Below are 22299 nucleotides of genomic sequence, written 5' to 3'. Positions count from 1 at the left end.
AGGCAGGCTGAGGTGGGAGTACACAGATACAATAAGGCAACATCAGTCAGCGCAGTAGGCAGTTGTCTTAACACACTACTGACCTAGCTGTTACCAAGCTTCTGGGCAGCATCATGGTAAAGGAGAGTTTTAAAGAAGGAAAGAAAGACAATAGAAAGACTGCTCCACAGAGAGTTGTGGAAGGCACTGTGGGAAAAAGCACAAATGTGTAAATCTAAAAATGTTGCAAATGGGTGATGAAAGCTAGTATCAGAGGCTGAGAGGATGGAGGAATCATCTGTGCACTGACTGATGGACTGGGATGACTGGCAAAGAACCTGAAAGTGAAGCAAAGCAGCCTTTGTAGTTGATGCAACCTATAGCAGCCTCGAGTTGATGCAAGAGAAAAGAAGGTATTGAACCACAGATTCATTCCTTCTCTATTTTTGTGTAGTCCTCTTCAACCTTAGATAACACTACTTTTTTTTTTTGCATTATGTATCCTAAAACAGGATGTACATTGCAGTAATAATGTGAAAGAAAACTACAGCTTGCTTATACATTTTACAAATATATACAGTTCATTAAAATGACTACAGACTGTTAATTCCACGAAGTTAAATACTCAACGTGGAGAAGTCCTTATTAAAGCTATATATTTGACCTTGACTGACTATGGTGCATATACACTGTTTTCAAATAATCATAGACTATATAGTTTTTTTCCTAGATCTTTAGAGATAGGAAACATATACAGCATTTGTAAATACTGCTTTTTCTTTATGCTTACGTGTTTTTCTCCCGTGGCTTAGTTCAGCACATATCTAGCAGATCTAGCAGTTTAAAAATACACATCTTTTCATCTAAGAAAAACATGTATTAAAAATCGTGAGATACTCAGACATTGTAATTAGCCTATTCAACAAAATTTACTTAGATGCAGTGCAGAGGATGAAGTAGTTAACGGTGACGCTAAATTACCTGCATAAACAATGTGCAGTGCAGCCCTCCTTAGGTGCAATCTAGGGCTGAAGCAATTAATCACAAAAGCTACACAGCCATAACCTGAGTTTGGCCCAAATATTAAATATAATGCATTTTACAAATCTTACAGTTTGCTTTTTTTTTCACTACCGCTCTTTGTTACTATACTGAATGTGTAGCATGCTGTACAAGCGTAACACACACCTCTTTCTACTCTATGTCTGTGGACTGCTTTTGTGATATACCAGGTATTACCGGGTGAAATGTGTTTCCTTTGGTCAAAGAGCTGAACAATTTTCTGTTTTCATGATGCCACTCACCACTTTTTTCCTTCCTTTTTTTTTTTTTTTCCTTCCAGATTTTTTTCCCCTAGATGTCATTTCAGAGATTCAGCCTACTGAGCAGTACCCACCTGCACACTGGTGCAGGGGAGAAAAGCCAGCTGTCAGAGAAAATACATAAAAGAATTTATACCCCTACATGATTGTAAAGTACTATATAAAATATCACACCACGCATGAAGCAGTCAAAATCTGTAGTATTAGAATCCGATTCCCACATTACACATCCACAGAAGAGAAGAATTAAGGTCTTGCAGGCAATTTTGAGAATAAAACATGTACCTATATACAGAGATACTGGTTTTGAACTCATACCCTTGTATACAAGCATAGTGACCAGCTATTCACTACTACTGATACCCAAAACTAGTTCAGCCCCTGTGGTCTTCCTTGTACATGGAGCCTAGGTAAGGGACCACCAGCTACTCAGCTGCTTTCTCTCCCATTGTGTTGCTGTTCCTTCCTTACTGTGCAATGTTTAATTATGCAAACTAGAAAGTTAACTCTTGAAGCTACATGCAGGCTGTTTTCTAGTTGATGCTTACCTTTGTCCTGTTGGAATCCATGTAGGTTTTAAAACCAAAATTTTAAAGTTCCATCTTCCTAAAAGCTTGAAATATGCTGATAATTGTGTGTGTACAGTTCAGTCTGAAGTTCTGTGATGCAAAGTCCACTAAAAATACTCTTGTATTTCTCAGAAATTCCATATGATACTGCACTTTAATTAGACTAAATGATGCAGAAGAAGCAAAAACTCAAGGCTATCTCCTTTTTTTAGTTTAGTTTAGCATGAAAATCCAAAGCGATAAATGTTTCACTGCTATGTTGAAGGAGCCATGTATAGTGAAATGTAAACCACACTGGGTTCACTGGAGGATATTAATTCAAAATTTTTAGTTTTCATACCCCACCTGTGTTGGTTATACTAATGTTCAATGTACACCATAAAAAGTGTAGGGAGATTCAGCACCATTTATTTTAGAGAAGCAGCACAGAAAAGAGACCAGGCATTAGAATTCTGGTGTATGAAATCTTTTTGACTGCAAACAGGATGTTAAACATGGAACCAAACAATCCTTCCCCTCTGCCATTTTTAGAACATTATTCTATAATAATGTCAATTAGGTAAACAACGTTAATTTCTTTTGCTTCTAAACTAGACCTTTTGGCTGTGTTCTGCCATGTGTTGCTCTTAGGTGTCCTTACTGCAGTTCAGCACAGTTGTTTGGCACGTTTGTTTCAGAAACAAATACACTCTTATGTGATTGTATTTATCTACAATGACAATCTACAATTTACCTTCTTGAATTTGGTCCAATTTTCTAAACTCTCCAACATCTCAGATTTTACTTTATCTTCTACTCTTTATAATCCCCGTTAATGTAATAGTGGCAGGTTTGATAAGCATAAGATTCAGCTCCTATCACAGGTCATTTACAAAGACATCAGATATCGCTGACTAACTAGCTATGCTCTGAAACTGTTCCCAGGCTTGCTTTGTTAGCACCAACTGATTTCTGCACAGAATATAAGGCTCTTATATTCTTATAAGAATATAAGTGCTTAAAGTGAGGGGGGAAAAAAGGGAGACTGAAAGCAGTCTTTTCCTCGCTATTACATGATTCAAAGAAAGTACATTTTTGACCTGAGAAATTTTACTTACATTCTGGGATTAAACTACTGATACTACAACGTATCTCTGTTTGGCAAAGACAACCAAATCTGCTCCTCTGTATGCAGCTATTAAAAATTCAGCATAATTCTTTTTTAAAAAAATAATGTTATGAGAAATGGCCAAATACTGAAACAGAAATAACGAAGAAGAGAAATGAAAGGAACAAACAGAGCTGTGAGACAAGTGCGTGAACACTTGTGAGGCGAGTGTGTGGAAGTGTGGTAGCGTGTGTCAGGCTCGACTAGCTGGTGAGTAGAAGACCTGCAGAATGGGTAAGAGGGGCCAGGATCCAGGCAGGGACATGGGAGAGGCTGGCAGCCCGCGTTGGTATTCAGGGAATCTGTAAATGGGGGTACGCTTGTAAATCTAGAAAGTGAAGGGCATGTGTGTTTTCACTCATGAACTTCAACCCCCATCAGCCAGAGAAGATGACTATACTTGTGTTTTATGTAAGTCCTGTCAGGGTTACTCATGGGTGTTGTTCAAAGGCAGTGCCATGTCTGTGGCGGTCTCTGAAGTCAGCCATCTGAGTGCTGTGTGTGCGCGTTGCTAAGAGGTGCTAAGCATCACTACTGGCTGAACCTGGAAAGATGAAAGCTGCAGCTGACTGCACTGATGAGGGGCTGAGAGACATCCAGGTCTCCAGGTGCACCAGGCTGGATCTAGAGGAAAGGGAGGAGGAATCCCCAGGTCCACCTAAAGCAGCAGCCTTACAACATCCTTCAGCACAGTCACTCGAGTATCAGGAAAGGCAGGCACTACAGTCGTTTCTATGTCCTAATTTGACCTAGTTTGTACTTGTGCTTCAAAATACATATTGTGTATGTAAATTTTATAAAAAATAATTCTTTAATTACACAGTCCCATTCACTTTTTCATATTCAGTCTATAGGACAGATGATGCTTACCTAGTAAGTTGCTGCACATTCCTTTTGTGTGGTTCCTAGGCTTCATTTACTGCACGACCTTCAAACCTTAATCTAGGGATGAAGTGATAAATTTTCTGTGGGGGTCTATCAATAAAGTATCTAGGTGCTTCACACTAAAGTGGTACTGTCTTCATTTCCCAGATGTGGCACTGAGGTACACAGCACCTCAGTGAAAAAGTCGCAGCTACAGTTCGGTGCCTATGTGTTAGCAAGTCAGGAGCATTAAAACAGGGAACACACTATCAGTTTTCCTCCTGCAAAGTCTGGTTTAAATATCTTTCCTAGCAGATACAGACCTAATTTAAGTTCTCCAGGGCCACACAGAGCTACCTTAGCTGTAAGACCATTTCTTCTACATCTGCAATCCTTTGGCATGTTACTGACCCCCTTTTAATGAGAAAGAGGTATGATTGTGGTTTTAGTACACATTTTTTAACATCACTGAAAACAATGGCTTGCAATAGGATATATCAACCAATACAATAACTCTCCCCCAATGTTAATATAGTCTCCTCAATAATATATCTCCAAGCATATGTTGAAGGAGATAAATACGTTGCCCCTACCCTACTGATGAGGAAGCTAACAGACTGAGATAAAAGAAATGGTTTGCTCTGTATCACCTATCAGGTGAATGACTCAGCTGAGAGAAAAGCCTCTCATGAAGCATTTTTTTGTTCTTGATTCCAAAACACTTTACAGCCATGGATATTATTTACTGCATCTTCTACACGTGGACAAATTCAGTTGCAGAAAGACTACACAGTAATCAGTGAGAGAACCCAGTCCCATAATTCTGCAGCCAGTGAAGCCCAATGGATTGTTACAGGCTGGGCTGTGGAGTATCCTTAAAATGCCATCCAGGTTTCTGCATAACTCCAAGCAGTACCCTACATGACCCACATGCAGAAATGTATCTATTTCTATAATTCAGCAAAAATACATTCCTTAGGCATACTGTTGCTTAAATATAAAAAAATATATTTGTTTTTCAGGTAAACAGCTATATCAGATAAACAAGAAAAGTCAATAAATAAAACTTCCAGAAAGGAATGATCAATTTATAAATAAACAAACACCCCCGCCCCCCCCCCCCCCCCAAAGATACTTGTTAAACAAAATACTCGATACAGACTTTATAATTCCAGATAAGGCCCTTAACCTAAAGTGAAATGTACATACTAATCCAGCTGAAGACTCAGGCCATACAGCATATACATATTCTTGACCAACCAAACACAAAAATCACATGTAGTTATACACGGTTTATTGTCTTCTGGAGTTTTAACACAGAAAAATAATTCATTTACCTGAAGGTGTAGAATGTGTATTGACACTGCTCTTCCTGAAAAATTGCTACTTGGTTAAGAGTGTTTACATTAAGTTTTAACCCTGCGCATATGGACACAGGCAAAGCTTTATTTCCTGTTCTTCACAGGAAGGATGTCTGTAATCCAGTAGTGAAACAGAGACGTGACTATCTTGGTATGATCTGAAACAAAGAAAACACATTCCTCCTGAAATACCTCTACAATATTTCTGAGCATTAAAAAAGACTACTTGTGTGAACATCTGTTTTCATTTAGTATTAGCATTTCAGTAAAAACAATGCAGATATCCGAGCTTGAAGACTAGATAAACAGGTGCATTTTCTTTCAGGAGGTCAGTTATTTTTATGAGAAAAAGTTTTGGTTCTATATTTTGGAATCTTATTTGTTATGATTCAGTAACTCAGAAAAAAAGGAGATCGCAATGACATGATCATATGGGTAAGGCTAAAAAGAGTGCAATCTTGTCCAACTTCTTTCTGTCTGAATAGTAATTTCACACATTATTAATTAACTTACAGTAGCACCTAGAAGCCCCAGTTGAGAATGAGTAGTCTTGTACAGACAGATACATCAAAGCCTCAAAGTGCCGTGGCTTCTGTCTTAATTCAGAGATTATCTATGCGGCTTTACTTATTTTTAACGACAGGACTTTCCACAGTACTTATCACGTAATATCACATTTAACATGGTTCTATAACGTTATGCTAATATAGCTTTCACATTTCCTTTTCTTTGAATGTTGATTAAAAAAGAAAAAGAAAAAAGGTTAAATTTAATCATTTTAGGGCTTCTGTGTGTCCAGTCAGTGCACTGTTGGCACACAGTAACTGCATTACTTCTGGTCTGCAAAATATATCCCCCTGCCACCTGCCACAATGGAGACACATATAAAGGACAACTTTCCAAAAAAAGGTAGTTAAAAGAAGCTTCTGGTTCCTTCTGTGAGTGATAATTTCCTAGGCAACAAGGGAAGAGTATATTTGAGACTTGATGCTAACCAACAAAGGGAAAATGTTAATAGATAATGGAATGAAGTTGATGAGTAGAAGCTGAATGAGTTCATAAATTAGGAGATAATGACTTTTTTTTTAATTAGGCAATCACCTTTAATAATTGATGTGAAATAGGAATTAAGTAGTCCTCATTTCAAAAGCTACAGTTTCCAACCAGCAAATGGAGCATTACTTCCAGTAACAGCTCTTCTCCTTTGCCCACTGCACTGTGCAGGATCATGAAAGTCTCTGGCTTCCTTTTGGCAAATGGCCACGGACTTTCTGACAGAGATCTGCCAAGCCCCCATCATGAGAAACGCATGTCTATTTGACTTTGAAACATTTTCTTCCCTGAACTTACAGAAGACATTACGTAAAGGTAAGTACTTTTTGATAAAGACTACCAAATAAATGGAAATAGTAATAGGACATTTTGTTCTTTTTTACAGTCTAAGAACAATGATTCTTCAAATAGCCATGCTCAGAAACCCTTGTCCAACCTCAACTTTGTATGATTGTATGAAGTACAAGGCCAAAGGTAACTTGACAGAATAACTTGAAGCACAGAGCACAAGGTAAGTCGATGGAGGATGACCACTAGACAGAACAATCTGTATTTCTGAATCACAGAGATTTGCTTGTTCAAGTATGTTTTGTCATTTAAATGAAGGGCTAAACCCCCTACTTTAATATTGATAATTTTTCTCTTTCAATTTCCTTAGCAATTCCTTCTTCCTGCAAAATTTTGCCGACCCTACCACCAGCTTTGTAAGACCTTTATTTGATATGGCTGCAAATATTGAGATCCAAGAGCTCAAGACACTGTTTTCTTCATAGTTTCTTTTTTGTTTTGGTTAAATCATGATTCCCAATCTGAATAACATGCTAAGAGGTGTGAAGGAAATACCAAAACATGGTCTTGAACCAATGATTTTCAATTTGTGGTCTGCAGACCTTGGGCAGACCATAGCTTTACACTAAAGGGTCTGTAAAATACTACATGCACCCCCACCCCACCGCCACCCCAATTTATCATCACTAGGCATAAACCTGCCAAGTGGGACTTGGTAACCCCAGTGGAAAATTAGATTGAATCATAACACATATATGTTATGTGTTATGATTCCTCATAATATATATATGAGGAAATAAAGGAGATATAATGGTATGTTTGGCCTGTAAAGTTTACTAACAGAGAATGTGCACTTCTATGAAAGAGATGGATCACTTCTCATTTGTTTCCTATTCTTTCCTTCCTTGAATTAAAGATAAAACTGAACAAAATATAGCACCCATTATTGTTTCTTTGATGCTGGCATCTTAAGTAGAATCATAACCACAGGAAAAGGGTTAATATACTGCTTCTTGAGCTACAGAGAATAAAACAGGTTTATTTGTAAAACTAATACACCTTGCTAAAATGAAGAAAAAAAATGTCTTCACCATATTAATAAGGAATGACCTTTTCTTCTCATACATCATGTCCCAGTAAAAATAAACAAAACAGAAAAAAAGGCAAGATAATCAGACAAACCTGTAAAAAAACCATGAGATCACTATGATGTACTATACATTTCTGTCTCCACAAACAGCCCTAACCTGTATTTGTATAAAAAAATCTTGAATTTGCTGAGATAAGTTTTTGTATTAACTCTTATCACCTGTTTATTGGGAATGAAGTATAAATTCCCAAAACTGGGCAAGATGACCTATTTTTGAGCCAAAAGTAGAAAAAAAGTACAATTAAAAGCCTAATTCAAGGTAAAATTTCAGAGCACTAAATTCTCATTCACTGAAATTCCTGAATTACAAATAGAATGTATTGTTAAACTCTGATGAGGCAAATTAATATCTGGCAGGTATTTAATTATACTTTAATAATTTATAACAAATGTATTTTCCTCTTTCTTACATTGTTGTACCTCTTGAATAACCTATCAACTACTATGGTCACACCACTGTGAACTGGGAATGAGATTAGAATTGAGCCCAGAGCGACAACAGTTACTAGGAAAAAAAAAAAAAATCGACTGGAAGAATAAATAATTTCAGGCTGTATCAGCAAGAACATAAATGAATTTAAAAATTTACTCAGAAAATTTTCTTCTGCTTTTTCAAGTGACAAATACATACCTCAGAAAATTAGGGCAGTTGTATGGATTTGTTTCTAATTTGCTTCTGTTTTCTCTCTTCAGTTTGACATTATTGCTATATAAAAGTAAACAGAGCAGCTTGCCTCAATACTGCAAAACCCAACAGATTTCCTACTGTATTGAGCAGAATTTGGAAAAGGCCTGTAAGGAATAGCCTGATTGTGGTCACTTCAACAGCTCCATTCCAATTTAATGAAAAGAAGCTGAATTAGGTCATTTAATAAAGGGCCAATACTATTTTCACCATTCCTGCTGAGTCCTACTTAGTTTGCAAACGTGTATTACATCAATGAGACTATCTGTTTGTAATTAAGATCACAGAATGTAGGCTTTAAAGTTAATTATTGAATGCACAGAAGGATTTTGTTCCATGTGGATACTTCAGATAGATCGGAGCTTTGAGGGTTCTCATACTCCACATCTAAACTTTGAAAGAATACGTATTTACTTCTGTTAAGCGTGTCCTTTTCAGAATGTATCAGCTATGAACTCTACAGGCAGGAATTCTCCCATTTCTGTGTTTTTACAATGCACAGCATGCAGTAGGCTCCAGTCTTGACTGGGATCTTTAGCCACTACCATGCTGTAAATTATTTAATGATGTTACAAGCAGCACTGTCTTCTTTGAATGTTATTCCTAAGCCTCTGACGGCTATGATTTTATTTACTCTATTGATGCACTACTACCAGCTCAGTCATTACTCTTCAAAAGATGCAGAACACAATCTAAAATGGTTGAGATTCTCTCGTGCCATAGCAAGTGCTCTCAACTGATCAAATTCTTTGGGAGGCAAGAGAATTCAGCACATCTTGTAGATTTGTCTGATGCTGTAACAGAAGTACTAATGACAAGTAACAATGACTGTTTAAATGAAAACTACTTGGAAAATGAATTATTATAGCTTCTATGGACTACATGCTGATCCCACATTTACTTGAGGAACTATTAACTGTTCAAGAAGAAATTCTACTAAAATGAAAGGGATTATAATAGAGAAAAAAAGGAACATGACTGAAATCAGACTTGTGCCTCAGGGATGAAAAGATTTAGTAACAGAATAATTTTTCTTTTTATGAATGACTTTATAGTATCATTTATTATAAAGAGTGACTTAACGTTTTTACATAATCAACACTATTTTTAGAAACTTAAACCAGACATTTATATTTAAACAAAAACAAAGCTGTAAATCAAAGTTTGGCATGCAAAATCTACGTGTTAAAGAAGCCACATAGGTGACCAAGAAGAAATGAAATAATGGGCTTTATTGATTTTTATGCACGCAAAATTAATCCTTAACTGGATGAGTGAAATCTCCAAAATAAACAAGATAATTTCTATGACTTAAGAAGTCTACAGAGAGAATGTATTAAAAAATAGGCTTTAAACATGATTAAAACTTAAAACAGTTAAGATTTAAAACGTACTGTTTTAAGAACCTGAATGACCTTGTAGTCTATAGTTGCTGCAAAATATGAAAATTTTCCGTATTGATTGTAACCAAACATGAAAAAGGGAAAATCACTGTATTTTTGGTGGGAATTATGCTTCAAATCTTGTATAAGCGTATATTTACTACTATATAAATATTTACAGCTTCCAAATAAAAAAAACCACTGCAACAAATTTGAGTTTTAATCTATACACAAAAGAACATCAGATAATGAACATGAATGAATGGTACCTACCAGAAGGCATCATGGATTGTTCTTGGAATTGTTTCAAAGCATCCTTCAATCTCTCAATATCCTGCAGCAATACAAGGGATTTCAACTGATGTAGAAGAGTCACGTCTGAGGAAGAAATGGTGCGAGATTCAAGACATTGTAAAACCTCTTGGGCAGCTGCACAGTTTACAGCTGAATCCGTGCATTCTGATTTATCTGGAAAAACAAGTGGAAAAAACCCAAAACTCAATGAACACAGAGAATTTTCCTAATTATATTTTCTTTTCAAATACAGCACCTTCCTTTTCAGTACAACTTACAGCCAGATATCTCGTACCAGAAGGCAGCTTGCTCCTCCTATTTTTTGTTAAATATTAAAACAATGGTAAGAGGGGAAAGTGTCAAATTCAAGAAGTAAAAAGGACAATAAGATTCATAGTGACAAGAATGCAAGAGGAGTCTAGATATTCAAGATTAGCACAGGAAGAAGGTGTGATGAAGAAACTGTACTGTGGCCAAAGCACTGTGTTTTTGCTTCCCATACACTATGTATTATAAAAATGCACACCTATTTTTTTCCCTTTGGAGATGGGGAAGAACTCTGTGGAACTACTGCAAAGAACTTCTGGAGGCATCCAATTATCTTGTTGCTGTACTTTTATATTTTTATTTAAAAAGCAGATATTACAGCATGCAAGACAGCAGAGAAAGGGACGCATTGTTTCTACAGTACTAAAGCATAAATTCATTCTTCCACTGCAGTAACAATGCGTAGTCTGTCCCTTTAACCAGACTTCTTTTTAATTCTTCTGTTTTACCAGCAAGCCAACTGAGAACAGATTTTTCCCGATTCAGCTTTCTGACATAAGTATGAGAATCCAATGTGACCATTTGAAAATACTGCTAAAAGCAATGGCTTCCAATTTTATCTAAAAAGCTAGGGAGTGTTAAAGTCATTCAACTAGAAAAGGCAAACAGCATACTGTCAGATCTATATATAAACTGGGATTTGCCTAACAAGAAAGTTAGTCACGCTATGATTTATGGATGTGACATCTCATCTGCAGATGAACCTTCTTTTACCTGAGAATTTCTTTCCATGGATTCCAAGGTCCCCACTGGCTCAACACTCCAGTCTATGGGTTTGATGCCAGGGCCAGTCAGTGTGTCAACCACTGCTAAGACCCGAGCTTGACTTCCAGGAAAGCTGGAAGCTCAACACTTTTTCTTAAAATTCAACATGCAACACAGCTATGGCCAACTGACCAGGTTTCTGTTCTGGGACATGTATTAACAGCAGAACTGTTACCTGAGTTTGCAATCTTTCTCAGTTACTCTGGAGTCCCACTACAGCTAATGCATGTAGTTTAGCTTGTATTTACTTAGACATACACTGAAGTAGTAAAATTTTTATTTTTGGTTATGGAAATACATTAGCCAGAAAGTAGGATGGCTTTCCAGTGCTAGGCTAAGTACGAACACATGACACAGCAGAAAAATTGTGACAGTAAGGAAAGAAAATTCTATGTAAAAGTCTTGAGAAAAAAATTAACATGAAAATCCTGATGTCATCTTGACACAGTTTTTAAAGTAAGTCCACGGTCTAAAGAGGAATTTTTATGGGAGTAGGAGCTAACAGCTCTGACTTAAGATGGACTCATACAGGTAGGTAAGCTGTTTAATACTCTTCGTTCAGCTCCACAAAGACAGTCAAGGCAAGGCCATGCACTTTGAAAATTTTTTCACTGCTTTTTTCCAGTTTTATAAGACTGTTATAATTTTAAAGGTATGTTCCAAGCTGAGCAACTAAAGAACACACCTTGCCCTGAAGAAAAATGTATTTCATTCTCAGTGATACCAACATAACCTGGTGTATGTACAGGTAAGTACTGTAGTACTTACCATTAAAACTTCATTATCTCTGAAAGGCTTTTATGATGCAAGCACCATACAAGCAGCGTTTTAGGAAGTCCACATAAGAAACAAACAGTAGGAATTTATCTGATTTTAGTGGCCAGGTGAGCATTCAATAGGCCATTAGCGATAACAACCATGCAGTCCTTTTCAAATTGCTATGAAACGCATATTGAGCATCAGTTCACATGCATCTTGTTCACAAGTGCTTTATGCCAATACACTTTCCCGGTGCCAACAGTATCTTCCCCTTTCCTATTGGATGCTGTCTGTCTAGATTTCCTTACATATTACAAATAAATCTCCTCCCGGGAAAAAGAACTTTCTGAAAAGTGGGTTGGTTCAGAGATAGTAAGCATGAAAGTAGTTCAGGACAGCAATCATTGCCCTCATTTGAAGGTCTCTGAAAGCAAGTAATCCTTCTGGATGTTTGCTTGCAGAGGAAAGAATTTGGTCCATTTAAACCACTACATTTACCCTGAGTGCATTGGAATGTTCTAAAAAGGAGAAAGGAATATTATTTATATTTTCAAAGACACAGAAAAAAAGAGATTGGGACCACAGTTTTTTATATTGATGTGGATTCTTACCTATACATGCATATACCAGAAATCAGGACAAACACTAAAGTGCTTGTGTGTCTCATTGAGTTCAAAACTGACACTTGTCCAGTAGATTTGACCCATTCTACAGCAATAATGTGTATATCTATTTTCCCCTACGTGGTAATACTAATGAAAAGAAAGGACAAAGAGTGGTACATACTGTCAGCAAAATAAATTTTTTGTGTTGCCTGCAGGAAGTCCAGAATGCTATCTGCCTTTTCATCTGTGTCTTTTAAGCCTGCTGCTTCTTCTCTGTTGTTTTTGTCAGGCTGATATGTAAAATCCACACCGGTAGTTTTTGATATCAAGCCAGCTGCTCTCATTTTTTCTTTCTGTCGTTTCTTTTTCATTTTCCTCTTCTTGTTTTTGCTTAGTTTGGGACTGTCTATCTGATGCAGCTGTAAATTATCTTGAACAAGAGTCTCTTGCATTCCAGATTCTGTTTGTTCTCCATGTAAATTATTACAGTTTTGCAAACTGCTCTTTTGTTTCTTCCTGCGAATGCGCTTTCTCTTGGTTTGTCCTTGATATTCCTCCTCTGCAGATTCAAAAGAGACATGATAGTTGTAAATAAGAGGATCTGTAATAAGCATTTTGGGACTGCATACAATGAAATATTACTCCCTTCAAATTCTGGGATGTCTGAGTGGCTCTAACCTTACTTTTATGTTTTGAATGCTATTCAGTACTACAGTGTCAAAGCCAAGTTTTCTGAATGCATTGAGTAAGATGACAAGTTCTTTTCTCTTCTGCTTTCAATAAAGACTGTACTTTCCTTCGTGCCACATACTTTGCATCACATTTACTTTCTTAAGACAGATAGTATGGTTCTATACAGGGAGTGAGGTCAAAAGAATTGCCAGGGCAAAAACCAGTATGTGCAGGCTGGGGGAGATGGGATGGGAAAGCTTCCCCAAGAGCCCGACACCACCAGTTGGCAGACTTTATCAAGAACTGAAGAATGCACGTAAGTCACAATAAAAGATGATAGTGTTTATATTGATGATATCCCTTCACAATAGTGCTGTGCTTTAAAAACACCAGTTTCTGATTCTTCCACTTTTTCCTCCTTAAACATCCTCCTCCTTTGGGAAATCTCACTGCTTTGGACATCAGATTTATGGGGAAAGCATGAAAAGCATCAGTGACCTTGGCAAGTAATCTCTGATCTCTTTAACAGCCTGTCTTAGTTCTGTTGTTTCCTTACTACATTATAATTTACTTCCTAGCTGATTCTTCAAAAGGCTCAAATGTCATGGGAGAGTAGTTCCTCTTGCTCTCCAAAACAGCTTTCAGGCTTCTTTACTCACATCTTATCCCTGTACAGAAAGTCAGAGTTCTGAAGTCACCTCTGACCCTGAACTGACTGCCCCTCCTACACACTCACTTGTGAGCCTACAAGCCCTGCTGGCACTAGCAAGGGCAGACTGCCAGAATCCATCTTCCCTTTGACTGCACTGCTGCTGAAGTCCATATTCGTGACTATAGTAATTCCTGTCTAATTAACCAAAATTCCCTCTTTCATAGCCTAACAAAATCCTCACATGTTTAAACATCATGGAGTGCAGACTACCCTGTTCTTCTAATGTCTTGCTCTAGAAAATTAAGCCATTTATCCTTCCCGCAACCTCTACCTGCATGTTTCTAAACTCCTCACAGTGCACTGAGCCCAGTGCTCTTATTTGTCTGGTTTTACACCATTCCCTTAGGGTTAAAGAATCTTTGCTTGGCTAATGCTGGTGCAATGCAGGAGAGACACCTGAAGCCCAACAAGAATTACTTGCATAGTCTCCTGAACTGCCTCTCATTCTCAGCTTGTTTGGCCTTCTCATCACTCCTCCCCCTACCAGTCTTCACGTCTATTTTCTCCATGGTTGGAGGCCCTTTCTTTCATTGCCGTTTCTTTTTCTGTCTTGAACTCTGTCAGCTCTGAGCCACTTTCTCTCTTTAAATACCACTACAAGACTTCTAGTTCTTTAGCTGACGGATGACTCACTGCAAAGCAATTTTCCATACTTTCTATGAAGAAGGCTGCATAAAAATAAATTTGCTGTATTGTAACTGAACACCACAGCATGTTAAAGACACACCAAACATCACCTCATACCCACAGTGCGGAATGTTCTGCACACATGGTATTTGAGCTTAGTATCTTTATACATGATTTGGACATATGGGATGTGGGAAAAATAACGTCTGTGTCGTTCTGTAGGAATAAAATATCAAAACTGAAGGCAGATATGAATGGTGAAAGATGCTATAAACAAAACATCAATGTTTCATCTTAAGATCTAATTTGGATTTTCATGGCTGTATTTGTGTTCTAATAGGTGAATTTCACTGTAAACATAGATACATTGTTCTGTAAAATTTCTCGCCCCTCCGTTAACCTGAACCACAGTGTTTGCTAATAAAGCTACTCTGTTCTGTGCTCTCAGCAAATGGCCCAACATGCCCTTTGAGCATTTAAGAATCACTAAATCTCAGCAAAATTGCAGCATGTTGCGCAGCCAAGCACTCTCAATTGGTTTGAAGCCACTTGAAGAAATGGTGCAGAAGGCAGAACAGGTCTTAAGATAATTGATATTTTGAGTCAAATCCAGAAGTTTGCTTATCTTTGGTAGCTCAAGGTAGCAGGAGGTCTGAAGAGACCAGGGTAACACTGTCAAGGCAGAATGAATGTAGTCTTCCTATGTGTATGTAATTAAGATAAACACCTGAATGAAAGGAAATCAGAACTGTGCTGAGTTTCCTCCAACACAGAAAACAAATCAAACACAAGACTTGACCTCATTCTGTTGAGGAGTTAAACTGCAAGTCTTCTAGCAGCTTTTGTCATTCTTTGCCCCACATTTTAATATCTTTTTAGTATCTACTGCTCCATGAATGGGAGGTACTAGTGATTCAACATCAAGAACAGATGAAATCAGATGTTGACAAATGCAGAGCAATGCACACAAAAGGGATTAATTTGAACAACTCACTACTAGGGTTAGAGTGAACTGTTATCAGCTGGGGAAAAACAAAACAAAAGCCAAACCTATGCATCAGTATGGAAAGCTCAATGAAAACATTTGCTCAGTGGGTATCAGTTATCAAAACAGCAAACACCTTGTTTGCATACATGAGAGAGGATGGAAAACAACAGGAAAAATATTCCAAAGCTATTATACAAACCTGTTGCACTCTACAAGCTTGTAATGCTGTTTCTTTGCATAATCCCATCACAGTAAGACTTTTGCCAACAAGAGGAGGACTCTCACAGAAGTCACCAGAGAAACTCAAAAAAGATTTGTATGATTTGTGTTGAAAGAAAGAATAATAAAATGGACCCTGTTTCTGCCTCCTGATGCAAGAACAAGGTGACATCTAATTAAACCGAGCAGTTTCACAAGGAATTAGAAGAAAGTAAATACCTGTTTTACAAACAGCACAGTTAGCTTACTGAATTCACATGTGTGTGGTATGCACAGGAGCCAAGAGTTCAATGGGATTCAAGAACTGGTTGTTTGTATAGTCAGTCAAGCTAGCTGATTATAACAGCTATGCTAAAATATAAGTAAGAGTTATACAAGAAATTTAAACCATGTTTAGGTCACAGCCCACACAATGATCTTAAATGAAATGTTCAGTGGGATTCACCTCCCACAACTTTGGCTGTCTGAAAAGAAAATACTTAAGAGCGTACTTAGATCTGCACTCCCTCTGATAAATCAAGAGACACTATCATCTTCAAAAAGCAATTTACCTCACCCTAAACCAGCTGGGACGGAAATGCACCCTGAAGGTCTTCCTCTTTCACCCCTTCTGTTAACCACAAAGGAAATATAGACAATAAATTTGGACAAGATGCTTTCAACAAATAAGAAGAATTGGTCTCTTTTATAAAAATTAACAGTATGGGGGAAGGTGTTAACATGAGTTTGCTCATCAGATTGATTTTTACTAATTAACAAACCCCACTGTTACAAAAAACCAAACCACCCAACTTTTCACTGATCCTCTACATTTCAAACCAGTAGGCAGGTCTGATAACATTTCAATAGATATGAACTTGGTTTCAGTAATTTTTCCCACTGACTGAAGAGGTTTCTTATATCAAAGCAGCATAATTAAAACAAATGCAGGGAATACTACACAAGCAATCTTAGTAAGGTATTGAATATATACTTAAGCAACATCGATAGGAATATGAACTTTTAGACAACAATAACTTTAGCCACAACTGCAGCTACAGCTTGTCCTAATTCCAGAAGAGCTGATGATTCTTCTCCTTCTGTTCCGTAATGGCCTGTCACCTCTCTCCCTCCTGAGACTCATCTGTGCTCCACAAGTAGCTTAATTTATCACATAATCCAATTATGCAGAAGCAGCTGTCTTCAACCCGTTTAGTCTGGACTTGGTGCCCTCTCAGACTGAGCAAAGTTGGCTTCCAGACAGAATACCCATATACATTTTCCAGTCGTGGTCGTAATTTTATAAGGATTTCTTTCAGCCTTACACTCCTCAGGAACTGTTCAGAGTTAAAAATAACTGTTTTCTTTCTTTGTTTGTTTGGGGGGTTTTTTAGGTGTTTTTTTTTTTTTGCGCTTTTTTTCCCCCCCATAGGTAATTTTTAGTCTAGATTACTTTCCTGATGCAGTTTACCATGCAGCTGCACAGTCACACTAGCATGACCGACAGAATGATATGGAAGTGGGAATGAGTAGCCTGAAAAGGAAAGTCAGCACCAAAAGAGTCATCTTCTAACAGCCTATCTAATCCAGCCTGAAACATTAAAGTTTTCTGCACACAAACTACCTGTCTTCTTAACAGAACAGAGGCAGAAAAATGTCAGAAACAGACTTAAAATGAAACGGAGGACTCAGTTTACAGATACTGCTTATTGAATTTTGATAATGAAAAGTCAGCCCATCCAGTTTGTATCTTCAAGGAAAAACAGAAAATGATAAAAATAATGATATACATCAAGGCTCCAAATAAGCTGACTTGCATTTATTAACTTATACCATATTAGTAAGTTATTTTGTGTTCATTATCACAGCAGCTAGAGACACAGAGATTAAATACAATGCTTTACATAGGCTAACAGCAACAGCTGACTGTTCCTCCCAAGCAAACTATCCATCAGCCTGAAGACATTGCTGGGAATTCTGTGATTGAAAAGATAAGCTCAAGTTTATCTTTATTATTTCAGCTCCTTTACACAATGGCTGATGGAAACATTCAGGGAAAGCATCATACAAGACAATGAAAAATGGGAGGCTATTTATTAGGTGTCTGCAAGTAAGGTATACAAAGTTCCACAGCATGCCAAACTGCAGTTTGGCTTTCCCGTATCTGAGAAGCAGCAGATAATACTAGGGTTTTTTAAAAATCGGGTCCCTAAACACTATTAGAACAAACCTTTCAAACAGCACATTAGAAAAAAGAGAGATAAAGCAGATTGAGGAAAAGATAGTCAAAGAATATCCTTCAAGCTTTAGAATCTCCTCTATAACGTGCTCATCATGACTGAAGTACAGCAGCTGGCTCTCCTGCTCAATGACCAAGTCCCATAGCAGGCTTTCTGGATGTTGTTCATGGTAATTTTTTGATTTTGCTCAAAAGAAACCAGACATGGGCCTCTCCCGGTTTTTCATCCAGTTTAAACTCTTTTCTTCTCCCTAATAAACTGGATGGATTTTCCATGGTATACCGAGCAGTCAGTGCAGAGGAATTTAATTTTGGTTTAGGATCTTGCAAGAGAAAAAAATAATGTTATTTTTGGTGCCAATTAAGATATCAGCAGCTACAATTTGGCCAAGAGTGAAAAGCTGTGGTTAACAAATGCAATAAAAAGTAATGGTTCATTAGAAAACACGCAATACTGAAAAGATCTCCACACGCAATACTGAAAAGATCTCCACACGCAATACTGAAAAGATCTCCACACGCAATACTGAAAAGATCTCCACACGCAATACTGAAAAGATCTCCACACGCAATACTGAAAAGATCTCCACACGCAATACTGAAAAGATCTCCACACGCAATACTGAAAAGATCTCCACACGCAATACTGAAAAGATCTCCACACGCAATACTGAAAAGATCTCCACACGCAATACTGAAAAGATCTCCACACGCAATACTGAAAAGATCTCCACACGCAATACTGAAAAGATCTCCACACGCAATACTGAAAAGATCTCCACACGCAATACTGAAAAGATCTCCACACGCAATACTGAAAAGATCTCCACACGCAATACTGAAAAGATCTCCACACGCAATACTGAAAAGATCTCCACACGCAATACTGAAAAGATCTCCACACGCAATACTGAAAAGATCTCCACACGCAATACTGAAAAGATCTCCACACGCAATACTGAAAAGATCTCCACACGCAATACTGAAAAGATCTCCACACGCAATACTGAAAAGATCTCCACACGCAATACTGAAAAGATCTCCACACGCAATACTGAAAAGATCTCCACACGCAATACTGAAAAGATCTCAGGATCACAAGAAGCCATTAATATTTTTTACACACTTTTTGGTAATTGTTTTAGATCATCATTTGAACTCCGGACCCCCCCCCCCCCCCACTGTGAAGGTTTTAGTAATCTACAACACTTTTAATGTTGGAGAAAAGTGCGAAAGACTGGAATTTAGGATAGGGACTGTCTTTTGTTTGTTCATTCATACTAAGTTTTTATATTTACAGATGAAGATTTCATATAAAACTGGCAAATGTTGCATATATGCTGCATACCACAACTGAGTACTACCTCTTGGATTTAAAGCAAATCCAATTAAGAGTAATGACAATAATAAGTAAAGGCAGATATCACAGTCTGCAAGTCTTCAATGCTAAATGTTTATGTGCCCCCATTGGTGAGGGGCTTTATAAGCATTCTTGTAAAAATTCAAGGAAACCACATTAGTTGTAGCTTATCCACAGATTTCCTGGCTTTTCAAAGAATTCCAAGATAATGTGTAGATTTTCTCTTTGTAAACCCCATGTCGATCCTTCCCATGCTGATCACAGGCTTTCAGGCACCTGCAAATCTTATCCTGCATTATAAATTGTGCTAAACTTCCTACGGCAAACACCAGGATTACAGGCTTGCAGTTCCCTAGATGATTTAAGACCTGTTAAAAAACAACTGGACTCTCACTATTCAGCCTCAAAGTCTCTGATAACAAAGCAATTTGAAAAGCAAGTGGTTATGCATCACTGTCAGTAATGTAGGCAATTTTCTTCCTTGAATTCTTTCACAAATTTTAGGTAAATAAAATCTGGTACTGGTGATTTTATTTTATAACTGTTCTTTTGCATGACTATTAAATAACTACAGTTTCACATATCCTTTGAGAAAGCCCAAGAAAGAGCGTTCCAACATGGGATTCTCCATAGTTTTTTCCCCACATATAATATCAAAGCAAAGAATTTCTTTAACTTCACTGAAACAAGCCTTCTCAGTATTCCTTCTACACCATGATAATTGGCTCAAGAGACTAGCAGGCACATTGCTCCTGATACATCAGAAGTAAAACTATTACTGGTTTTAATTTTTTGTACCATTTGCTCAAATAGTCCTTAGCCTGTCTTACCATGTTATTATATTTAGATCTGTTTAAAAACATAACTTGGGTGTGAATTCAGGTTTTAAAAGGACACCTACTTCTTTCTAACAACTTCCTTTACGCTGTTGTCTAGCTCTGCTCTCTTCCTTTTGCTTTTTCTCAAGCCTTTCATGACAGGTGGTGGGCGCTGGCCTTGAATATCACATATGGTGTCCTTATGTAGCTTCCAGATCCCCTGGTCCAACTTTCTTCTCTTAGCTGACCTTTTTTAGGTTCTTTTTAGCAAGTATCTTTGTTTTTGTGTAGTGCCCTTTCTTGAAGTGGATCACAACTGCTGTGGATTTTGGATATTTTTTTGTTGTTGTTGTTTCAAGTAAGATGTTGAACCTAATTGTTGCTGTTGCAACGTGCCTCTTGTGAGCCAAATTCCACCTAGGACAATGTCAAGAGTCACGTTTCCTCTCACAGCCCCACCAACCAATGCCTTGGTTATTCACTGGGTATAAAAATTGAGACTTTTCACAACATGCTGATGCATCAGTTCCAGGGAGAAACTGAAGATCCCTTTAGTACCCTCTCTGCTGCTGCTCTGATCTTTCAGTGCACAGCAATGAGTATTCACAATCCCAGCTGGGTATATGATGAATCACTCTAAGCTTGCTTTGCTTTTTGATATGTACACGCAGTCCACACACATGTTGATTTAAGGCATTCAGGAGATACCAGAAACTATTCCGTTGAGTAAATTAATTTTGACAATCATGTTTCGGGCCTCTTGCCATTTTATACAAAAACCTGTGTTTGCTGAAGCCCTTAAGTTTTCTTAAATAACAGCTTTTCTAATACAAATTCTGTACTGTCCAATTACTTAATTTTTAAACAAAACTGAATATTTTGACCTTTTATTGATCTTTCTCATTATATTTGTTTACAGTTCAAGCTCACAATACTCATTCAATTTTGCTTTTTTTGGGGTGATGCACAAACAATCTGAGTCAATTTCCATTGCATAGAGGCATCATGCAGCACTTCCTAAATGGGCTCAGTGCTGCTTCTGAAAAAAACCTGAGAATTATTATATTGACTCTGTGAGGAATATAAAAAGAAAATCACAGAGCCAAGCATAATCACGGACATGAAATAAGAACAGAGATTCAGTGACAATCAGGAGCTGTTTTGAAGGCAACTAAATAAAAAAAGCCCAAGGATCCTAAAGCTGCTGATGGGAGTTTCTACAGTTTAGCAGCCACAAAGACTAATTGCTACTAAATACAGAAACCTTCTTAGTCTCTGCTAATAAGATTGCATCCTTGTATTTGAACAGAAAGCATCACCATGATCAGAGGGAGAGATTTTTAACATTTATAACTGGAAACATTTTAAACTTTTGATATCACATTTAGACTTTTAAAAAATGTGTTCTTCCTTTTAACTACGCAGGACACAAACACACATTCAGAGTTTCTCTTAAAGTCTGTTTTTCCCCCCAGAGCTAGTTTTCAACCAACGCTTAGTTTAAAGAATCCAAAGCTCTTTCTTTGCTCAGAACACCACCACAAATGATAAGAAGAGCTGCAATCTCAAAATTCCGTTCAGCTTTTAAAATGTTCTTTACAAATATACCAGCTAAAATAGTGTGAAGTGTAAGAAGTCACTCAGACTACAGGACCAAAAACTATTAAATGATAAGCAACCTAATAGAAAACTGGTATCTAGTTTTCACCTGTGATAAAACAGTATCAAAGAGCAGATCTAAACTGAAAGTACAATCTTGTACAGAAGAGCTATCTAAAAGCACACAGGCTCTGATACAGCAAAATGCAGGTAGTCAGCAAAAAAAAAAGCCCCAATTTATCAATTTCAGTTATCAAATATTTAAATATGATACCTCAATTCAATTTTTGCAATACTGCACGGCGTCTTGTAACTTTTTACACAGCGTCCAATAACCAATCACATTTAAGCCACATACGAAAGCTGCCACAACTACAATTTATTACACTTTTTTCAGTAAAACCTATTTCAAGACACTCCGGAAAAGGGAAGTCTGAAAGAATGCAAACCTTCCAAGTGTTTTATTTTAAACTACTTAATTTATCCATTTATCTTTGGATCTTAAGACTGATTTGAATTTAATAACATAGTTTCTA

At 37.3% G+C, this 22299-nt stretch overlaps 1 protein-coding gene across 5 annotated transcripts in view; it reads right to left on the bottom strand.

Moving 5' to 3' along the window:
• The window catches only part of ERICH1 (glutamate rich 1), a 103762-nt gene that overhangs the window by 21001 nt on the left and 60462 nt on the right, over window positions 1–22299 (bottom strand). For 2 of the 5 annotated variants that reach the window (XR_008822575.1, XR_008822576.1), the window contains 3 exons: window positions 12732–13109; window positions 10074–10268; window positions 5219–5400 (listed from right to left, as the gene is read on the bottom strand). Coding sequence is in view for 1 of the 5 variants with exons in the window: in XM_056343718.1 (XP_056199693.1) it covers window positions 10074–10268; window positions 12732–13109 (573 nt within the window). In the remaining 4 variants the exon portion in view is untranslated. Of the gene's footprint in view, window positions 1–5218; window positions 5401–8364; window positions 8440–10073; window positions 10269–12731; window positions 13110–22299 lie in introns of all 5 variants that reach the window. The other 3 variants (XR_008822577.1, XR_008822578.1, XM_056343718.1) reach the window with 3 other exon arrangements.

Source organism: Falco biarmicus, chromosome 6 (genome assembly GCF_023638135.1).
Source record: "Falco biarmicus isolate bFalBia1 chromosome 6, bFalBia1.pri, whole genome shotgun sequence".
NCBI lineage: Eukaryota > Metazoa > Chordata > Aves > Falconiformes > Falconidae > Falco > Falco biarmicus.
The sequence above is the reverse complement of the archived record's forward strand: the minus strand, read 5'-3'. Positions and strand labels throughout refer to the sequence as shown.